Source organism: Danio aesculapii, chromosome 14, assembly GCF_903798145.1.
Source record: "Danio aesculapii chromosome 14, fDanAes4.1, whole genome shotgun sequence".
In the NCBI taxonomy this organism is placed as follows: domain Eukaryota; kingdom Metazoa; phylum Chordata; class Actinopteri; order Cypriniformes; family Danionidae; genus Danio; species Danio aesculapii.
Genome location: NC_079448.1, coordinates 35,997,707 through 36,021,343, shown reverse-complemented (window position 1 = coordinate 36,021,343; position 23,637 = coordinate 35,997,707). Strand labels below are relative to the sequence as shown.

Here is a 23,637-nt window from a genome sequence, read left to right as displayed (position 1 = left end):
GGTGTAAGACAAATCTGTCTTGATGTTATAATTACATTGAAATTTAATTTGTTAGACCCTTACCATACAAAAATTACGATAGGAAACAATGTTATGTGTACAATTTGTACTTCTAGGTATTTATTTGGGCCCCCAAATTTCCTGGGGCCCTAAGCGGCTGCTTACTTCACTTGTTGGTTAAATCCACCCTAGACTTGGTCTTTGCTTGGAACTTGGTCTTGATGTTGAATCTCCTCCAGAAATGACAGCGACTCTTTGTTTACAAGTTTAAGGGCGTTTGAGAAGTTGCTGTCATGTGATGTGCGTTTGACACAACAGACTATACCTCGCTTTCAATTCATACAAATTACAAAAACAAAAACAAAACAGATTACAATACAGATAATATTGTTTTCAAATATGATGTGTAAATTATATTTACAGGTAACAAGAGTTCATTTCAATTTCAAATTCAATTTTTAAAGTATTTTAGCTGTTGGCAGTTTACCTGGAGTAAGAATGTTGTTTGTGGGCTTCAATACGATTTCTTACCAAAATGGAGCTATGTGTGCCTTTTTTAAATTTTAAATTCTACCTTGTGCTTAATCTGCTGTAAGTTATTTTGCTGTCGCGATGCTACATATGTTGCAGTTTAGTACTTTGATTAATATGTTGGGGAAAAATATAAAATAATATTTTAATAAAAAGAAAAAATCAAGAGAGACGTAAAAAAAATATCAAATTTATTTAGTTTATATATTTTGGGGGGAATAATTTGTCTGAATTTAAATGTACTGTCTTTGTGTTTGGTCACCAGACTCTTATTTTTATAAATATAGCTGTTTATTAAAACTGTTTTGTTTAGTCGACGCCCATCGTGTAGTGGTTAGTGCGTTGACAAATGCACTCCGGTGCTCCCGGCAACCCGAGTTCGATTTCGCCTCGCGGTCCTATACCGATCCTTCTGCTCCCCATGCTTTCATGTCAATACTCTCTACTGTCCTATCAAATAAAGGTGAAAAAATATTTATTTAAAAAAAACTGTTTTGTTTATTTGCACCAAAATGATTGGCTATATTCATTGAGAAATATATAAAAATATTCATTTTCAAAAGAGGGTATACTCATTTATGCTGAGCACTGTACACTTTTGTGAAAAACTTCAATATAGCTACAGTAGCTAAATTTGGGAGGTAACTTGTAGTGTAGCTATTTACTTTTTCTATTGTTTCCTAATGAGTTAGTTTCAGAGTAGCTTCCCCAACACTGCTTGGTATCTAATTGTTTGCATGTGATCACCATTTACTCACCCTTAAGTGATTCCAAACCTACATGTTTATTTATTTTTTTATTGTACACAAAAGAAGATATATTGAAAAATGTTAGAAACCATTTATATCAATAGTAGAAAAAAAGCTGTGGAAGTCAGTGGCTACCAATTTACAACATTCTTCAAAAAATCTTCTTTTGGTTCAGAAAAAGAAAGAAACAGGTTTGAAACAAGTGGAGGGTGAGCAAATGATGACAGATTATTTATTTTGGGATGATCCATTTCTATAATGAGCAGTTGTAAAGGTGTACCTAATAAAGTGGCCATCGAGTGTAAATAAAGCAGGTTATTTTGTAGGATCCTAAGCTACTCTGTGCTGTTAGAATTAGATTCATTCAGAATCGTTTTAGAATTTGATTACGACTCCCTGATTCGTAAACAAATCCAATCACAGGGTACATAAAGACCCCGGTGGATGTTTATAAATGAGACCAAATATTGTATTAAACCATTATTCAGAATATTCAGAACAACAGCACAACACATGGAGTTTAATGTGCTTCATCTGTCTGTCATTTCTTTTTCCCACATCCTGATTAGAAGAATAGCCCTCATTTTCAGCTCCTTAAGGACCATAATCCATTAGTCTAAGAGCCATTTCTAGATAATGGGGCCATGCATTTTAGATCGGTGCGCTAGTGTTATGATTACAGAAGAGTGATGAGAGCTCTCAGATCTCTCTAGGCTGATGCGACTTGCAATCGAATGAATGCAATCACTGCTGAACAATTGAACGTCTTAATGCAGATAACGGGAAGGGCGAAAATTGCTATTTAAGGAGCTCAAAGGGAACTATTGAAACATTTAAATTAAAGAAATGAAAATAAAGAGAGGTCATTTAAGGTGCACTAAGCAAATTTTAACAATCTGAAAGCATGCATATAACAAAACAGGACCACACCCCTTTTTATATCTGTGCATTGGTTTCTAGACAAGCCTCTTACTGCTGATTGTCTGAAAGTGTGTCTTGGGACTCGGTCCGACACTGTGATCAAAAGGGTTTTTCAAATATTTCTAAGTGCACATTTAATATTTTAAAATTTAGCTAACATTGTCTATATCAGTGTTTCCCAACCCTGTTCCTGAAGGCACACCAACAGCACACATTTTCAGCCTCTAACTAATCAAACACACCTGAATCAAATCATCAGAACATAAGAAGAGACTCCAAATCCTTAAGTTAATGGGTCAGATTAATAAAGGAGACATCCAAAATATGTACTGTTGGTGTGCCTCCTGGAGTTGGGAAACACTGGTCTAAATAAACTGTCCCATTGGGGTCATTTGTATTTGATACTCCTATTGTCCTGTAGGTGGAGCAAAGTATGAAATCAAGTAATGATTTGAAGTGTTTTTTTATCCACAGAGGGGCGCTGGGAGCAAGCGAAATGGATGTTCTCATGGCCTTTAGGCTGCCTGCTGTACTACACTGTCCCGAACTGTGTTTTGCCCCGTTGGGAGCGCTGGTTCATGGTTACCTTTGTGGCCTCAACACTCTGGATTGCCGTGTTCTCCTACCTCATGGTGTGGATGGTGAGATCTGCTCATCTGTTTTTCAAACATTTGTTTATAAAATTAATAATATGATATGAAAAAAGTGCATATTTTGTATTGCAGGTCACCATTATCAGTTTTACACTGGACATTCCAGATGTTATTATGGGTATTACATTTCTAGCAGCAGGCACCAGTGTCCCAGACTGCATGGCTAGTCTCATTGTGGCCCGTCAAGGTCTTAAGATGACCCTTTTCTTCCTTCTCTTGACCATTTATTCAGCTGTATTGATGAGCGATTGAATGAATAGGTGTCTGTGTGTGGTTCTGCAGGAATGGGAGACATGGCGGTGTCCAACTCTATTGGCAGCAACATCTTTGACATTCTGCTGGGTCTTGGTTTTCCATGGGCTTTGCGCACTCTAGTGGTTGATTATGGCTCAACTGTGAGTTTGAGTCACATTTGTGTCTATGTGGTTACTGAGATATTTTTTTTTTCTCTAACGATTGTGGATCAACCCCCCCCCCCCCCCCCCCCCCCCCCCCCCCCCTTAAAAATGTATATATATATATATATATATATATATATGGCAATGCAGTGGCGCAGTGGGTAGCACGATCGCCTCACAGCAGTGGAGTTTGCATGTTCTCCCCGTGTTCGCTTGGGTTTTCTTCCGGGTGCTCCAGCTCCAAAGATATGTGGTTTAGGTAAATTGGGTAAGCTAAATTGAAGTGTATGTGTGTAAACGAGTGTGTATGGATGTTTCCCAGTGATGGGTTGCAGCTGAAATGGTATCCACTGCATAAAACATATGCTGGATAAATTGGCGGTTCATTCCGCTGTGGTGACCCCAGATTAATAAAGGGACTAAGCCGAAAAGAAAATGAATGAATGAATGATTATTCATTTAAAATCTTAAGTTTACTTTATTTTTATTTTAGCTTTAGATCAGATTTAATCTGTTATTTTCAGTCACTAAAGTCTAATTTTACAATTTTAATTATCACCTCATATGATCATTTAGTTTATTTTAATGTAATTATTTATTTTAATCAGATGTGTACAAAAACCCAAAGTCTACATCAATATTTGAATTCATGCAGCTTTTTCTCTTGATCTTCCTCCAGGTCTCCATTAACAGTAAGGGACTGGTGTACTCAGTGATTCTCCTCCTTGCTTCTGTTTTCCTCACTGTAAGTTCATCAGTCATAATGTAAGAAGTCTCTCCTAATCTCAAAATTGTGATATTTGTCAAAAAACATATTTGTGTGTTCTCCGCAGGTACTGAGCGTGCACCTGAACCACTGGAGGCTGGACCGGAGGTTAGGCCTCGGGCTCATGTTCCTGTATGCCATCTTCCTGCTCTGCTCCATCTGCTTTGAGAAACTCTAGATCCCACTTTCCATGTTTAGCTTAGCTGTAGGGTAGATTTAGACCTAGTTAATCATATTTTAGCCCCCAGTCACTGCCTTATTAGTAGCGGTTATTTCAACCATGGTTTGAAGCCAGAGTAGTAAACGTTACATATAGAGAACTATTACTCTGCTCTGGTAGATTAAAGGAGTAGGCCACTAAAAAGGAAAAGATTATTTACTCACACTGAGGGCATCTTAGATGTATCTAATGCATGAGTGGCAACATTCAACCAATTCTAACTGTCAATAATCTATATTTAGGCAGTCTAAAAATAATCCACAAAACCCTGACAAACAAAAAGTGTCTTCTATAGAGAAACAATTTGGAGTTTTCAGGAAAAAAGGACAAATGTACAGTTGAAGACAGAAATATTAGACCCCCTGTATATTTCTGCTTAACGGAGAGAAGATTTTTTTCAACACATTTCTAAACATAATAGTTTGAATAACTCATTTCTAATAACTGATTTACTTTATATTTTCCATGATGACAGTAAATAATATTTGACTAGATATTTTTCAAGATACTAGTATTCAGCTTAAAGGGACATTTAAAGGCTTAACTAGGTTAATTATGTTAACTAGGCAAGTTATCGTAATTAGGCAAATCATTGTATAATGATGGTTTGTTCTGTAGATTATCAAAAAAATATATATGTAGCTTAAGGGGCTAATAATATTGACCTTAAAATGTTTTTTTTTATAAAAACTGCTTTCATTCTAGCTGAAATAAAACAAATATGACTTTCTCCAGACGAAAAAATATTATAGGAAATACTGTCAAACATTTCTTGCTCTGTTAAACATCATTTGGGAAATATTTGAAAAATAAAAAATCCCAGGAGGGCTAATAATTCTGACTTTAACTGTACGTCACGTCAAAAGTCTCATACAAGAGCTTGTGTATTACTTTTAGGCTGCCTTAATTTGGATTTTACACAGTCAAAAATTGTTTAAATTGAGCCCCACTCACTTGCACTAGGAACAGTAAAAAGTACTCTTTGAATGGCCTGGGGTGAGTAAAACATTTTCATGTTTGGGTGCACTATTCCTACACACATCTTTCAGCCAATCGCCTGTTAAACAGTTCTGACAAACTCAAGGAGACTGTACTTCATACTGTACCTCTGAAACATTTGTACTTCAACTAAAAACAAAACTGGATTTCGATTACAAGATGTGATGAATTTATAAAAGCAGAATTCAATGTTTACAGCACACAGGACACTTCCTCTAACCTCGCTTTTGCATATTTGTATTCCGAAGTCTTAAAGTCACAATCAAGCATGTTGCGAAGAAAAAAAATATGATACTGGAAAAGTATTATTAACAGAAGAGTTGGATTAATTCCTATAACAGAGACACACTCGATTTATTGCATTACTTTGCCTTATTTATTTTGGACTTTAGGTCTGTGGATTTGAGGATTTTCCTGTTTCAGTATATTTAAGAACAGTCTGTTCACTTTTGTGTTGAAAATATTCTGGTATACAGTTGTTGTAGTATTACTGATTAACCAAAAACATCCCCGTCTTTGGTATTTACATACTGTACCAAACGTACATGCTTTTTTATAAAGTGCCACTTAGAGATGTCTGTTGCACATTTTGATATGTCGTAATACAACAGTTATTTTTGTTCACCACTGCAACACAATGATCTATGACGATGAGAACGTAACAATCAATTAAATATAGAACAATGTGTGACCTTTATACACAGGCCCTTATAGTTTATTGAATAAAAGTTTCACACTGGGGTGTGTATGAATGACATTGAGTAACAGACCTAAATTGGTCTTTGCACCAAATATATAAAAGATCCAATTGGAAAATTTGTTTATTATTATTATTATTATTTATTGCTTACTGTCTATGTCAGTGTTTCTCAACCATGTCCTCGAGGACCACCAGATCTGCACATTTTCCGTGTCTCCTTAACCAAACACACCTGATTTTCATCATCAGCTAATTATCAGAGACTGAAAGACCTGTAATGGGTGTGACAGAGAAAGGAGACATCCAAAACATGCAGTGTTGGTGGGCGTCCAGGAATATGGTTGAGAAACACTGGTCTATGTGACATAAGATTATGATAATTAATATAAGATATATTCATAATGAAAGGCTTCCAATATTTTTAGCTAAAATGGGTTGGTTAAGTTTGATACAGCAGTGTTTTAATTGTTGTTATTTATCATTAAAGTTATTAGTGACATTTAATTAAGCATGCTTATGTTTTAGTTTTGCCTGTATATTTCATTTTTAGTATTAAAAGCTCCCGTCATCATTTGTCAAAAAATGTCTTGTTTAAGGTTTTGCGGTTCTTTTAAACTAATGGATAAAAAGTATATTATTAAACTTATTTTTGGAAACGTCCAGAAGATTTTCATCTTATCACTCGTGCTAAAAGAAAAATTGTGTTTGTTAAACTGATGAATGAAATATATATTAGGCTAAATAATATAAGTTATGGCCTGACTGAGTAAAAAGTTGGTTGAACATCTTCCCGGTTTTTTATCATTTTAAAAGTCACATTGGATCAGCTCATTGTCTCTACATTTGTTAGAGTTCTGTCTATATTCTTAAAGATATTTGTATGTTGTTGAGTGCAATAAAACAAGGTCTGTGCAATACACGAGATCGTCACTTTATTGAGTCATTTTCTTTCTTCCCCATACAATGTGGGGGTAAAAGTTTCATTTTGAAAATGTCTACTAGAAATGCTGACTTCCTAAAAGTATATTTATAAGCATCATGGGCACGGCGAACCGCATTTTAAAGAAGAACAACATTTATGGAACAATGTTTGAATTTAACATTTGTGTAACACTGTGTTTACATGTTAAGACGATACACACGGCGGCTATATTTAACAGTATTTTATATATTTCTTTGAATACGCTTAAGGCAAGCGTCATCTATTTAAACTTTAAAAAGGCCAGCATTTAATTTAAGCAAGCTACATTAATATCGTTGTGTTTGTTAGGGTGTTTTTTTAATTACGTGTTTATATCATGGTTTATATTCGACTCCCTCGTTGGTCTCCCAGAGCTCATCAAACTGACTGAGCTGTCCAATCAAATCAAAGTAGACGGAGCTTTATTGTTCGCTAAACAAACATTGCGATGCGACTCTTCGCTGTGAGGTAAGATTTAGCGACACATTTAACAGTTGTCTTTTTTACCATAGAAGTGTAAAACGATGAAACGTTGAAAAGTTATTTTTGGTCATTTTTTACTATTCATTTAATTATTTAGCCTATTAGCCATTTTTAATGATTGAACGTGACGAAGCAGGAAGCTATCTGTCGTTTTGCGTTTTTAACATCACGAAGCTAATTTTATAGAAAAACAAAAAACACTATATTGGAAAGTCTGTAGTTTTGAATAATTATGAAATTAGCCATCTTAATTTCATCAGTTTTGCTAGTCTTAAGTCAGTCTTTATTATATATAGCAGTCAGTCTTAATTATACATTCAAAAATGAATTGGATTAATCCGCATCTTAAACATCCTGCCTCGTTGTGGAATTTTATACCAAATAAATTTTTCTCTAAATTAGAAGGTTTGAATTTTTTGCTCGTGTGTAATTATAATCCTGATAAAATTCCTTGCAAAATTATCTTCGTTTCATAAACAATGGGTGTTATCATGGTCTTTAATCTACAAGCACAACTTTCCCCCACATAATACTATAATTTGGCACAACAGATATTTATAGATCAAAATGAGTCAATTTACTTTGATAATTGGGCAAAAATAATATAATTTATGTTGGACATTTATTTAATAACAGAGGAGTGCCTTTATAAATATGAGGGATTTTTGTCCTATAACAATTATCCAATTACTGCTAAAGAATTTGATATTATTTTTGGAGCAATCTCTGGGATTATTACTATTTACCACAAAGCCAAATAACGAAAATATCCCTCTCTATTTCAGTCTGAGATAATCTCTTGTCCTAATGCTGTCTATTATTGGAACAGACATTTAAGTACTATTAACTGGAGAAGAGAATGGTCTACAGAAATTTCTAATTTACAATACAATCTATGAAGTGTCTTATAAAATAATACATACGTGCTATTCTACAAAGGTTGTTTTTTAAGGTTTATATTTATTATTTTTAGGTTTATTTTGATTTAAATGATGATTGATGTATGAATTTGCAGGAGACTCATGGAGCTTCAGAGAGAGGTCATAAGGTTGGATGAGACACTATCAGCCCAAAACACTGGAAATACAATGGCTGCAGTTGCAACAAAGTGACCATCACTCACGCAAGTCGCACCAGTAGACTGTATAAACAGGTCGCACCGCATCTGTATATATTTGGGAGGGCGGGTCGCCACCCTAATATAGGGGAAACACTGATGATCATTGGATACATGTGGTGTACTGTAAGTTCATTCATTTTCTTTTGGCTTAGTCCCTTTATTAAAAAAGGGCTCGCCACAGTGGATTGAACCGTCAACTTATCCAGCATATGTTTTACGCAGCAGACACCCTTCCAGCCACAACCCAACACTGGGAAACACCCATACACTCTCATTCACACACATACACTTCTACGGACAATTTAGCTTACCCAATTCACCTATAGCATGCCTTTGAACTGTGGGGGAAACCGGAGCACACAGAGGAAACCTGAACGAACACAGGAAGAACATGCAAACTCCACACAGAAATGCCAACTGACCCAGCCTGGCTCAAACCAGCGACCTTCTTGCTGTGAGGCAACCGTGCTACCCACTGCGCCACCATGACACCTATGTGTAAGTAGTTCTTGAAATTTTTTGTATCTTTAGAATTCATTTTACTACGAAAGTTTTGATGAATCATGATTTATTCATGAAAACATCTGCACGCACATCTCACACATAAATTTGTTCATACACATGTTTAGTGAGCCATTGTTTTAGAGAGTGTTTTTAGCAGACTATATTATCCAATACAAAATGTGAATCTATTTGTGCTCCAATCTCTCCAAAATTGAAGTATGTTCTTTATTATCTTCTTGTTTTGTTTCATTCTGTTTTTAGACACATTGTTTTATCAAAGACAGTGGAAGATGAGAGATGTTAGTACAATTTCACACTTCCACCTGCAATTTCAGAATGACATGATCCATCATAACTTGACACTTGTTTGTTCAATTTCCACCAATCCTTTGTGCTGCATGATATACCTTTCACTTTGACAAATACAGCAAAAGAGAAGCCAATAGTCCCAGGACGGATGTCATCATGTTGCGTAAAAGTACTTCTCGAGTATTCATAAATTGCTTTGTGTAAACACTGTTAAAATAGACAGTACCTTTAATATAATTGAGAACAAAATGAACCCCAAAAGGAACCGTGCTTGTTCTATTTTTTTTTAGAAATGAATTAAAACACACATTAAATTGACTATTTAAACCAAAAATGAAACGTCTGAGCACTTTTAAGTTTGAAAAATAATTCAAATGTTGCTAAATGCGTCATGAGGTGTCAGAAGTAAAGAATCTGAGGTGCTGGAGCAGTCAGTAATGGATAGTGAAGAGCAAACATTTGTTAGGACTCTGTGCAAGCAGAGATAGGCTCTTTCTGAATCGACAGCGCACCCTTAATTGTGTCTATGACGAGAAAACCATCACGTCAAAACCATTAAGACTGGGATGGGGTGACATGAGCGGTATTGATCGCTTCAGGATAGATGGTTTCAGAAGATATAAAAGTGAAGATCGTGGCCGGGACGAGGGTACGGAAGACTGAAGTCAGCCACGATCCTCTCAACATGTTGTCTCTGGCGGTGCTCTACATTCTGGCTGTGGTTTGTTCTGCACGGAGAACTCATGCGCTGCCTCTGTATTCAGACACGGCTCTACCACAACAGGAAGGTAAGAGCAACATTGTGCTACCTTTTTGTTAAGGCTAAATACTGTATGTTTATTAGAATTTGGGTTGATTTCTCAGTGCTTAAATGGGTAGTTCATGCAAAACAGTACAATGGCATTTGATTTTTGATGTCATTTATTCAGTATCAACTAAGAGTATTTGTTGGCCTCATAATGAGTGGCAGTGGGGACCAAAAACAGTTTGGTTAGATACATTCTTCAAAATATCTTTTGAGTTCAGCAGAAGAAAGGTGTTACATACTGTACAGATTTTGAACAATTTAAGACCCGTCTACTGCTTCCAGGATAGTTGTTACAAAGGAAGTTGTGAAAAGCTGTATTTGAAGCATTCAATGAACTTGATCAGTGATGAACTGATATTTTAATCCTTTTCCAAACCTATCCTATTCAGCTTTTTTAAAGTGACATTTCACCAAAAAATGTAAAAAGTGAGTAGTGGTTCCAAACATTTTATTTATTTATCTTTTTTCCTGCTGAACACAAAAGAAGATATTTTTTTAAAAATACAATGACGAAAAGCTAGCCAATGACTTCCATGATAGGAAAGAAAATAATATGGAAGTCAAGGACTACCTGTTTTTTACCTTCTTTAAAATATCTTATTTAGGAAAGAAACTCAGACAAGAAGACGAGTATTGAAAATTCAAACTAGTGAATCTACACTTAAAAAAAAATCTGTTTCAACTAATTATTTTTAACTTTTTTTGTTTATTATTTTTTTTAAAACCTTTTTGGTTTGTCCATATTTGACCCAATGTGGTGTTAAAACAAATCTGATTTTAGAGTGTATATTTTCATGTATTTTTTTATTGTATTGTATTTTCTTCCTCTCTTTTTTTAATTATCAAAATTAAAATCTGACTTTTTTGCAGAACTGATTCAGAAGCTGGTAGCAGAGGTTGAAGACGGACAAAGTAATGATTTAACAGAGCAAAGAGACGTTAAAACTGTGCTTCCTGTCCTGCTACAGAGAGGTAAGACATAACTTTTGGATACTTATAAAGTATAACATTTGATGTGTTATGAGGTTGGATATAATTAAAAAATAAACTTCAGTCAAATCATGTTTCTCAACTCTCTTTTAGGTGCAAAAGAGACTTTGCAGCAAGAGAAAATAAATAACATGGTATGATTTTACTCATTTAATTTCTTTCCTATTTTAACATAATTTAAAATGGATAATAATTGATAATAAATTACTGTATCACTTCAGGTGGATGATTTAAAAGCAGTGGTTTTGAAACTAGCTGCAGCTGATAACCTGCGTTCTCAAGGTTATCTACGATCTGAGCAAAGCTTGCCCAAAAACAGTAAGAGAGGTAAGCCACCAAAGAATTAAAGTATACGTTTTTATGAAAATTCTAAATATATCAATTAGTCTTTTAATAAAAGCAATAAGAGAGACTAGATTTACAATTACATGGAAAGAAAAACATTTAGAGACCACTTCAAAAAAATTTTCTTGGTTCTCTGGATTTGCCAGGTACATGTTTTGTTGTGTTTTTTTTTTATATTGATAATGTGCAATCAAAATTCTAAAAAACATTAAGTAACGATAATACCCAGCAGGCACACAAGACGTTAATATTAGGTTAGATTCAGGTCGTGACATCAGGTGACCAAAACTCAATGTCTAGCCAACGTCTAAGGACAACGTTATTTTCATGTCCAATAACGACATCAGATGACGTTGATATTTGGTTGATTTTAGGTTAGAAAGTGACCAAAATCGTCGAGCCAACATCATATTGACATTTATTCGTCAGGTATGGTAACCAAAATCCAATGTCTGATAGACCTTATCGTGGTAACGTCTACACAACGTCAATTTGTAAAATCATTAGATGTTGATATTTGGTTGATTTTAGGTTGTGTTGGAAAGTGACCAAAATCCATACTCGAGCCAACATCTTAAACCAACGTCATATTTACATTAAATACTGACACTTATTTGTCAGGTATGGCAGCCAAAATCCACCGTCCACACAGCGTCAAGCTGTGACATCAATAGACGTTAATATTTGGTTGATTTTTGGTTGGACATTGTAAGTCAGCCTGCCATTGGGTTCTGACAGCAACCTGATTTTCACTTCCAAACAAAATGCTAAGTCCCCAGAACATTGGGGTATAACGTCAATCTGATGTCATGTTGACATCTTGTGCGTGCTGGGTAAAGTCTCTCATTTTGTCCCCCCTCAGAGCTGTATGTACTGTAAAGCTTAGATTATATGTCATGATGGGTATTAATTAATCTAAATTTTGCCTTTTCCTTTACAGCTTGTTTTTGGAAATATTGTGTTACAAACTAGGAATTTTTCCACAGAGATGGACAGTGGACCAGCCTAACACAACCTCATTTACAAAACCCACAGTATATGCTTTTGTTTTCCCCATACAAATCCATTCCGCTGCCCTTTTACATTGTGAATATTGTTTTATATAAAGTAACCTAACAAGAATCTGAATGTATTTTTTAATCATAAATGAAAACTGATCTGGTAACATGTATGTTATTATTTTTATTTCTAAGTAAAATCTGAAAGAAAGCAGTTCGGTCTCTTTCTTATTCGTGACTCCTTTACAATACCCCTCCATACAATACAACCATTAGGATTTAACTACCCTTTTGTCTCCACAGTGTTCTCTACTCATTCTTGAAACAGATAAAAAAAACAGACATTTTAGATATACATATAACCGAAATTGGCCTATAATGAAGATAAAATACATATACAGTATACTGTACACTATGCACAAAAAATTACATATAATATGCATGTAAGAACATTTGTGAAGGATCCTACAACCTCTAAAACTACCTGAATAAAGCCTTTTTAAAGGTAACAGTCACTTTAAAAATATTGTAGTATATAATGGACCAAGAAAGAAAGTTCATTAGCAAATGCTGTGTTTGCGTTTGCGTTTGCTGTAATAGATTTCCAATACAACTACGCAAACGGCTATAAACTTATTTACATTATTTAACATTTTTTTCCCTGTGTTTCCTCATTGATCTGAAATTCAGTTCCTCTTGACCACACTCAGATAGGCTTTCTCGATTTCAATATCAGCTGGACAGGTCTGGCTGAACTCTTCTCTTTCATACGCACTCTGCAAATAACGCCACACTCCAGTGAACTGAGTTGGAATATCAAAATTGCAGTATTTCCTGGCAGCAACCTAAAACAATGAATAACAAGAAAATTATACACTGTTAACTATTTTTCACTGTATTTTACTGTTATATAAACCAAATTTTATTGTAGGACAATTATTCAGTATGTTACTGTATTCTAAAATTGTATTATGAAAATGACTATATTTTACAGTAAATAAAGTATATACAATACTGTAATTACATATATAGTGAGATCAATGGTGCTGCTAATGTAAATACAGTATTTTTACTGTAACTGATTTATAGTAGGTTTCTGGTGCACTGCTGCCTGTAAGTTACTTTAGATCTTACAGGAAATTGGTAATAGTGTAAATGTGTGTTCAAAACTGAATAGGCTTAATAAATGGCAGGCCTGAAGCAGGTGCATCACCTTGATGACGTGCAGCTTTGGTAATAAGTTGCAGTCTGCCAGTGTTAAGCGGTTTCCATCAAGGAACTTTCTTTTGGAGACGCTGATGTTTTGATCCAACTCGTCCTGGAGGGGAGTGTTCAGATAGTCATCCAGGCGCTTAAACTCCCTCAGTAAGGCTTTTTCATGGACTGAGGAATGAATTAATAGAGGATAAAATGTAAGAGCTAATATATATATATATATATATATATATATATATATATATATATATATATATATATATATATATACACACACACACATCATATGCATTATAGTAATGTTGATGCCACACACTCAAAAAAAGTTGGTTAAGAGATTGGTTTACTAAATATTGGGGGGCAAAATCGATGCAGCTCCATACGCATAACAATTAACTAACAAATATCGATCACAACAAGTTTATTAGTTCAATTATGATAAAAGGTATGTAATCCAAATGGATGGAAGTTTTATATGCAATCGAAATGCATAAATGTTATTTGTTAGGCCTAAATGTCTGAGTGTACATGAATATTCAGGTATAAAAAGCAGCAATCACAAACGTTGAACTTGACAGAACACATACTAAAAATAAGCCATTCAGTCTACTTCACTGCAATGCTACTATCAAATTAAATTAAAATTTAAAATTCAAATTTTATTGCCACATACACGGTGTGATGCGCAGTGAAATGCTTATCATGCAGATTTAAAGTAAATGTCCTTTTAGATCAGCTAATATGTCACACAAACTTCGATTGGACAAACATCTTCATATAATATGATTTTTCAGGTCAGAGTAAACCAGATTTTAACTATGGAAATTAATCACAAAGTTGTCATTATCACAATTAGTACAGTGTACATCACATGCGCACTTCAGAATCTCACCAGAAGTAGATTTTTGCCCTTGCATTTATGTGAATTTGGATGTACTTTGTTTGTCACATACACATTTATTGGCATCACTGATTCCATGAAGAACCTTTAACATCTAGGAAATCTTTCAAATTCACAGAAGGTTCTAGTTGAGATTATATGTGGAAATAAATAGTTTGTCTATAATTTTTTTTGTAACCCGTATTTTTTTAGAGCATTCTATTTAGTACACTGTAAATAACACAGTATGTATTTAACTGTAATATGTACTGTATGTTACGATAGTAGAGTTTTGCAGTATATTACTGTATTGTAAAGTTGAACTGTGAAAATGACTATATTGTACAGTAAAGATATACGATACTATAAATACATTTCTTATAGAAAAAAACAATCTGACAGTAAGTTACTGTAGATTCTACAGGAAATTGTTTACAATTGTATACAATGGATACTATTAAATTTTGAATCCAGTTCTTGCAATTATTTGCAAGAATAAAAAAATCAATCGACTAAAGCGTATTACGATCAGTTCCTTTCTGTTGTCCTAGTGTCACGCAAATGATGAATTAACCAACAGAAAGCAGTAGACATTAGATGTAGGTTTTTAACAATTATATACAGATTTTAACTTTGAATTGAACTCACAAGCATTGTTTGGGCTGTTTTGATGAAGGCAGAAAACTTGGCAAAAATGTCAGCACCAACATCAAAGGACTCTTTGTAGCGAGGGCTGAGATGAGGATAGCTGAAAGGATAAGAAATAAAGAGAGAATTATTTAAAACCAACCATCACATACCCAGAAGATCCAACAACATTTACACAATAATGCAAAAAAACACTTACAGTAAGATTTTTTGTAAAACATCCAAGTTATATACTGCAGGCCACAGACCTTTTCTTCAAAAATCTAAATTACATTCTGTTATATATATATATATATATATATATATATAGTTGATGTCAGAATTATTAGCCCCCCTGTATATTTATTTCCCCCAATTTCTGTTTAACAGAAAGATTTTTTTTCATCACATTTCTAAACATAAGTTTTAATAACTCATTTCTAAAAACTCATTTCTTTTATCTTTGCCAAGTTGACAGTACAGAATATTTTACTAGATACTGTATATTATTATTAGCCTAAAATGCAATCTAAAGGCTTAACTAGGTTAATGAGGTTAACTAGACAAGTTAGGGTAATTAGGTAAGTAACTGTATTGTATAACGGGTTTGTCCTGTAGACAATTGGAAAAAATATAGCTTAAAGGGGCTAATAATTTTGACCTTAAAAAGTTTTTTCAAGAAATGAAAACTGCTTTTATTCTAGCCAAGGTAAAACAAATAAGAATTCTCCAGGAGAAAAAATATTATAGGAAATACTGTATAATATTCTTTGCACTGTTAATCATCATTTGGGAAATATTAAAAAAACGCAGGGCTAATAATTTTTGACTTCAACTGTATAAACTGCTATACTAAAACACTGGGTTGTTCAACCCAAATGTTGGTCTACTATAGACAAACATAACCACTTTATCAATTTAGTTAACTGTAAGTTAATTTTTTTACCCATCAGTTGGTTTTGTCCACATCTGAACTAGGAATATATTGGAAAAACTGACATTGCAATGTTTTGTTTTTCAGCGATATATACTGCGATATGAAAATAATTGTACAAGATGACTATTTGAAAATAATTCCTAATTTTATATTCATTGGAATCATTTGTTGGGTACATCTGCAAAAAAAAATTCATATGAAAATGTTCAAAAATAAATAAATAAATAAATAAAGCAAACTCTGAAAAAAAAGAAAAAAAAGACGGAGCTATACAAGGCCTGGGTAATAATCAACAAGCAAAACTACTGCATTCTGATAGCGAACTACACCTGTACAGCAGGGTATGTGAACTTACACATAAAGGTAACGTTGGTTTTATATTCACACATTTGGACTTTCTCCTTAAACATTCATAAAAATATTATTTGCAAACTCTAAATAGCAAAATCATATTAGCAGACAATGACTATCTACAACATTGTTCACAGTCAAACAAACAGTGTTAATGTTGTTTTCTAGTCACACTTGCAGGTTATTTCAGACCGAATATTCAAAGTGCCGTGGTAAACAGTATAGTGAGTGTGTCACAAGTTGTCACTGAATAAATGTTTGAATATAAAACCAACTTTACCTTATAAACTTACACTTTCACGTTTCACTCTTATCATTCAGTGTCCGAAGTTTAATTAACCATATGTAACTGTTTTTGCTGAAATCATTGCTGCAATCAAAAATGGGTAACGTGTATGATTCAGCGTAGCGTGAACTTACCTGATATAACATGAGAACTGCAGAGTCAAGCATTTTTAATTAGGTCGTCTCTTCATTCAGCTCTCTTTTAGCAAAAGACGTCTGCGGTTGGCATTAAAAGCAGTGTGGTGTACGGTAAATGTTAGGTGTTTCGAATTTGGCATCCTACTGCACAACACAAACATTTTTCCTATTGCCACCGGTCTCTTTTTTCAACTGGGAACCCGTGTGACGTCATGTGTGACATAGGTTGGTAATTCGTCTATAGCATATCGTAATGTTTCTTCCTTTCTTTGTTTCTTTGTCATGAGAATAGGTTGTGTTTGATATAGCATTATATGAGCAAATAGACATGCATAATACCGTGGAGGGGCGAGAGTGGTCTCCAGGAACTCTTCGATCTTAATGAAGTCAGTCTTTAGTGTGCCATTGTACAGTAGGAAAGGAGGATTGGTACCTGGAGCTAAATCCTTCAGCTCATCTGGCTTCCTAAACAACACAGGGTGGAGCACAACAGAGGGAGCGTAAACCACAGGGTGCGGACAAGGTCAACATCAAGCCTTGTGTATGCAGAGTCTTTGAATGAAACCTAAAGTGATTAATGCTGCTTTAAGACACTATCAATGTAATTTAGCACACGGATATGGGAGTGTTCAGCTGCTAAATGGGAAAAACAGAGAATTAACATGGGAACTATGCAGTGGGAATGTTCACACTCCCTTCATCCTGTTTAGTATGTCGATTGTACTTTGACCGCCCTCAATGTTATCAAATCTAGCTCTGAATTACACTATTTGCCTAATGAATTCCATTCATTCCACTTGATTGCTTTATCATCATGAAGGCTGCGAGTGTCTGTTTTAGTGATAGTAAAGCTCGTGGTGACACTTACTTCCTCATATCCACGGTGGTGACTGTGAATTTGACTCCTTTCAGCCAAAGAACCATGAAGAGTCTCTGGCAGAAGGGACAATTCCCCACATTTTCTCCATCATGACCCGCCTTGAGACAAAAAAAAGCAAGAAATTAATGTTTAGTAGTGTTAATTATTACCATCATCCTTATTTTTCTTTCATTTCTCTGACTTTAAAGGATCAATAAGCCCAAAATGAATTCTGTTATCATTAACTTCCCTTTATTTTGTTCATTTTCTTCTGGGGAATTTCAAAGATTTCGTCACACTTAAAAATAAATTATTCCATGAAGAACCATAAACATCCAAAGAACTTCTCCATTTCTCCACTTCTCCAACTTCTTCATTTATTTTCCTTCGCCTTAGTCCCTTTATTCATCAGGGGTCGCCACAGCAGAATGAACCGCCAACTTATCCAGCATATGTTTTAAACAGTAGATGCCCTTCCAGCTGCAACCCAGTACTGGAAATTATCCATACATTCTCACATTCACACATATACACTACAGCCAATTTAGTTTATTCAATTCACCTATAGCCCATGTCTTTGGACTGTGGAGGAAACCAGAGCACCTTGAGGAAATCCCACTCAAACATGGGGAGAACATGCAAACTCCACACAGAAATGCCAACTGACCCAGCCGAGACTCAACCGAGAACCAGCTACCTTCTTGCTTCGAGGCCACAGTGCTAACCACTGAACAACGGTGTCGCCCGTATTCTGTTCATTGAAAGTTTTTTTTTTTGAGGAACCAAAAATGGTCCTTGTGTTGTAACACAGCCACAAAAAAAAAAAACCTTTTGGATCATTTTTGTTAAATTGTTTAGCAGTTTAAAGCTCTGTGTTCAGTAAGATATATTTTTTGTGTGTCTTGGAGAAGAAAGAAAGCTGATGACATGAGGATGAGTAAACAATGGCAGATGGTCTGAAATTTTATTGGCCAAGGACCGCTCCGAGCCCATCTGACTATCAAGTAAAATAACCAATCACAGTTGAAAATGTATCATATTTGTCCAACTGTACAGTAACAGACTGGTATTGGACATGTCTATGCCATAAAACTTCACATAATTTGGAAAACTATGTATTAATTCACCCTTGTAACAGTTTCAAAATGACTGGTTTTGAGGCTTTACATCTTTGTCTCTAGGCAGACTGTTAAAGAACACGCAGCACACACACATCTTACATACTGTAATAACTACTGTAGAATCCAATCAGGTGACTACTTGAAAAATGTTAAAGCTTTACAATTTTGAGTGCTGTCTGAGTCTATTTTTAAAGGAACTAATAGCAAACCCTTTAATCAAAATCCTGTAGAAAGGACTGTATATTCAATATATTCAGTATGCTTCAATATTTAACTTATTTGCTAATGTATATTTTCAGGAAGTATCAATATAATATTTTGAAATGGCTAGTTAGTATTGCTAATGTTGCTTAAGATGATTCAAAATGGAGTTTGCATTTTCAGTTTACTGATAGTAAACTAAATTAATGTTTTTAAAATTTGTTATCAATGCTGCTTATCGATTAATATGGTAAAAAGTAATATTGTAATATCACAATTTAAAGTCATTTCAAAATGCTCATTCAGTGTTCAAGAAATATTTCGTAATATTATCAATGTTGAAAACAGCTGTGCTGCTTAATATTTTTGACGAAGCCTGGGTCAATTCTTTTTATATAAGGTTTTATTTAACCTCTTAACACAGCTTAATGCAATTCATCATTTAAAAATGTTTTAAAACACGTAAAAATTCATCTTTAGGATCTTATGTGGTGCACAAAAAAATTGGCCAGTTTTACATAGTCTGGACTCCATAGATTATTTGGAACCCAGTCTTCGCCTAATATATTGAAAGGAATTTTGTAATTGTGTTTCTGTTTGGAAAATGAACATAAGTTTGTTTTTATATGAAGTAGACCTGTTAAATACATAATCAGAACTTTTTGAATTTTATTTTTAATTTAATTTAATATACAGTTGAAGTCAGAATTATTTGCCCTCCTGAATTATTAGCCAGCCTGTATATTTTTCCCCGCAATTTCTGTTTAACGGAAATACACATTTCTAAACATGATAGTTTTAATAACTGATTTCTTTTATCTTTGCCTCGATGACAGCACATTATAATTGACAGAATATTTTTCAAGATACTAGTATTGAGCTTAAAATGACATTTAAAGGCTTAACTAAGTTAACTAGGCAACTTAGGGTATTAGGCAAGTCATAGTACAACCATGGTTTGTTCTGTAGACAATCAAAAAAATATTGCCTAGGAGGGCTAATAATATTGACCTTAAAATAGTTCAAAACAAATTTAAATTGCTTTTATTCCAGCCAAAATAAAACAAATAGGACTTTCTCCAGAAGAAAAAATATTATAGGAAATACTGTGAAAGATTCCGTGCTCTGTTAAACATCATCAATATTTGAAGAATAAAAAAGTTCACAGGAGGGCTAATAATTTGACTGTAATATTTTTTGTAAGACATCACATGGAGGAGACGTCGCTGTAAAATAAAGTGCAATCCAGGTATTTTAACAGCACTGCGGGTCCATTATTATTATCATTCATGCTGATAGATGGCTTTTATTTTTAACTAAGTGTGTCCCTCCCTTCAAAAAAAAAAAAAGAATGGGACATAAATAGGCCATGTGATGTTTGGGCGTGGATGTTTGGACAATTATTCAAGAGCTTGATCCAAAGAGAGGAAATGCAGGAATTGTCTAGAAGAAGGAGATAACAGATCTGAACAATACCTCCACCACCCATAATGCATTTTTTTCTAAACAGCTCCGATATAAATAACTTTAGCAATAAATACTGACCATCGCCAAAGCTTTGATGAGGTAAAGATCACTCATCTGTATCCTACTCTTGAACTATAGGTCTACTGAAAAAGGTCTACATTGGTAACGTCATGCTAATTCTGAATAGCTAACGTAAGAATGTTTACAGGAGTGACGAAGACACCCAGAGCTGTCAGTGTGTGCGTGTATGCTGATAAGATGATCCTAGCCTGTATGTGTGTTCTGATAAAGAGGAAGGCAGGAGTGAGCAGTTACATATCAACTATAAGTACTGCATATGTTGACTGACACCTACACCAACCACTGATTCATGCTGTCAAAATGTAGACCACCTCTAGCACTGGCTGATCGTGGTTCATGGTTTCTACATAGTGTGCAATTCAGAAGTCTGCTCTGACCACCAGCTCATCTAGTCACAACATTTAGTAATGGTAGTAGAATAAAATTTATTTTTCAGAAATAAGTTATGCTGACACATTCAATTGAATGTTATCGTCAAGATGTAAATAAATAACATCAAAAACTAGAGAAAAAAATCTATCAAGTTTAATATCACTATTGCAACAAGAGGATTATGATACACTGTTAAGGATTTCCTGTAGAATCTACAGTAATTTATCTGCAGCAGTTTGCCAGTAACTTACTGTAATTCAATTACATTATTTACATTTACAACACCATTTATCTTGCTCTATATGTTTACAGTGTTACATATATTTACTGTAATATATACAACAATTTTATACAAAGACAGTAACATACTGCATTACTGTCCTACTGTAAAATTCAGTTCAGATCACAGATATATACTGTGTAATTTACAAAAATTGTTAACTGTGTAGCTGTAGTGCAGCAGTCTGCCAGTAACTTACTGTAATTCAATTACAGCATAAATACTGTATTTACATTTACAGCACCACTTATCTTTCTGGATATGTATTTACAGTATTACATATATTTACTGTAATATATACAGCAATTTTCACAATGCAACTAAAATACAGTAACATACTGCATAACTGTCCTAAGGTAAAATTCAGTTCATATTACAGATAAATACTGTGTAATTTACAAAAAATTGTTAACAGTTTCTGTTCAAGTTTATTATTTTTCAAGTTTATTTATTTAAGATGTTTAAAACAGCCACAAAACTGACCAAAGTGTTTTAAAACATCGTCAAAAATAGAGATAGATAAAAGCTCAAACACAAATAAGACATGAAAACAGGGGACATACAATTTCCAATGAAAACAAGTGATACAAATGTCCAACATAGACATTTAGAAGACACATCCCTTAACCACAAGAGTCATGTTTTATTTTTTTTATTATAATTATTTTAAATATAAAGTTTATTAGTATTATCATTATTATTATTAAATTAGTTTAATTGATGTTTTTAGATTGCATTTTTTATTGTTGAAAGTATTACATATTTTTATTACATATTACATTTTTATTAAAGAATATTTTACTTTAACACACTGCAAAAAAAGTCTCATAATGCTAGTTGTTTCTTGGAATAGTTATAGTTATATAATAATATCTGACCAACTCAAAGTTGTAAAAGTTAAACAACAGACCTTTATGAAGAGCTCAATTCGTGGTTCTTTATCCGAGTCTGGTCTGAGTGCCATTTTTCCAGCAGGAAAATAATCTTCCGTCACTCTTCTGTTAGTCCAGACCTACGTGAAAAATATTCCCCAGTCCAACCAGAAGATCCTCAAAAGCTTAGTAAAGCGTTGTAATGAGTGCAAGTGAGATGAATGTTGTCCAGACTCTGAGGACTGCCTCCAGCTATACAGACTTTAAAAGTAGGGAGGAGGGAAGCTGGAGCGGTTGGGCGTCACCCCAACTATATAACTGCACTTCCAGCCTGTGACAGAGAGAGCAAAAAATAGCTTTTCATTTTATCCACACTTACTGTACTTACTCTCAGGAGAAACGTCACAGTGTTATAGCAGACATTAAGCAGGGGCCACATTCCATTCATACGGACTAATAATGCTTCGCCCTCCTATACATTCAATCACAATGTGTCCTTTTCAGCACTGTCATTTACTATAAACCATCTGATCCACTTTAACTTTCAGTTTAAAGACAGTTTTTTAACTGCTTTCACTTGTCCCACCACAGAACAGCAGCGCTTTCTCTTCTCTGTGTTACAAAACTTCAGTGTTTTTTTTTTTCTTTTCGTCTCTGGTGGTCATCTGACTCATGCTGTTTTTTAATGTTATCTGCTTCTCTGGAATTTTTGTAAGTTCCAGTAACCAGTGTTTAAACGTTCCAAAAACAATCTAGAATGGCTTTTGTTTTGAGGCAGAAAGTAAATCCAATGTGTTATACAATAAAGCAAATGATTCACATAGTATTTCAACTATCAAATGCTTTCTTTTATAGTTATATATAATTTATGCTACTTATTCATAGTTAGTATGGAAGCTGATGTGCACGTCATGATTTTGCTGTATGATGCAATCCTGGATTAACATCTATGTTGATCCTGATACATAGATTTTGTTGGAAAATTTAATCCATACCTATTCCCTACCCCTAAACCCAACCATAACTAACCTAACCATAAGCCTTAACTTGACATAAACGGTAAACAAATTCCTTAATTCTGATTGGCTGATTAGAATATTTTTCTACGATCAACATAGATGTTAATCCAGGAACATCCACTTGGTAAAATCAGGTAGGCAAGTTGATGTTTACTCATCACTTACTGTGCTTCAAGTTGTTTTTCTATCAAACACAAAATAATATAATTTGAAGAATGATGTCACTGACTGAAAAAATACAATATAAACAAGTTTTGAACAAATGAAAGTTTGGTAAAATTACAGAATTTTAACCAACATAGATGCAGAATTGGCATCAAATTGTGCTTAAAGTATTAATAAACAGCCAATATACAAGCTAATATGCAAGGAAATGTAGGGAATGTTACTAGAATGTTTTAAAATAAATAAAGAGTTTCCTGTGAGTTGTAGGGGTAGGGTGTGCATTATGTGTATTAAACAATAGAAGTCTAATGC

General features: G+C 34.1%; 3 protein-coding genes across 4 annotated transcripts in view; 2 read left to right on the top strand and 1 right to left on the bottom strand.

Annotated features, from left to right (window-relative positions):
- Positions 1-6,856, top strand: part of slc24a6a (solute carrier family 24 member 6a) — a 36,865-nt gene extending 30,009 nt beyond the window's left edge. For both annotated transcript variants that reach the window (XM_056472625.1, XM_056472624.1), the window contains exons 13-17: positions 2,676-2,842; positions 2,927-3,041; positions 3,137-3,249; positions 3,932-3,997; positions 4,086-6,856. In XM_056472625.1, the coding sequence (XP_056328600.1) occupies positions 2,676-2,842; positions 2,927-3,041; positions 3,137-3,249; positions 3,932-3,997; positions 4,086-4,196 (572 nt within the window). In that variant the 3' untranslated portion in view covers positions 4,197-6,856. The remainder of the gene's footprint in view (positions 1-2,675; positions 2,843-2,926; positions 3,042-3,136; positions 3,250-3,931; positions 3,998-4,085) is intronic.
- A 3,118-nt stretch (positions 6,857-9,974) lies between these two features.
- Positions 9,975-12,669, top strand: urp1 (urotensin-related peptide 1). Its single transcript, XM_056472333.1, has 5 exons — positions 9,975-10,102; positions 10,993-11,094; positions 11,206-11,246; positions 11,334-11,439; positions 12,398-12,669. The coding sequence occupies exons 1-5, from the start codon at positions 10,000-10,002 to the stop codon at positions 12,427-12,429; spliced, it is 384 nt and encodes a 127-aa protein (XP_056328308.1). The 5' UTR covers positions 9,975-9,999; the 3' UTR covers positions 12,430-12,669.
- clic2 (chloride intracellular channel 2) lies at positions 12,620-22,484 on the bottom strand. Its single transcript, XM_056472332.1, is given in 7 exon segments — positions 12,620-13,300; positions 13,669-13,838; positions 15,199-15,219; positions 15,222-15,298; positions 17,228-17,353; positions 17,757-17,866; positions 22,180-22,484. Coding segments are annotated over 7 exon segments (717 nt in total). The 5' UTR covers positions 22,234-22,484; the 3' UTR covers positions 12,620-13,141.
- Between the last annotated feature and the right edge of the window lie 1,153 nt (positions 22,485-23,637).

Coding starts and splice junctions, on each gene's coding strand:
- urp1 (XM_056472333.1), top strand. CDS start 10,000: ATGTTGTCTCTGGCGGTGCTCTACATTCTGGCTGTGGTTTGTTCTGCA. Junction 10,103..10,992: donor GGCTCTACCACAACAGGAAG/GTAAGAGCAACA, acceptor ACTTTTTTGCAG/AACTGATTCAGAAGCTGGTA. Junction 11,095..11,205: donor TCCTGTCCTGCTACAGAGAG/GTAAGACATAAC, acceptor ACTCTCTTTTAG/GTGCAAAAGAGACTTTGCAG.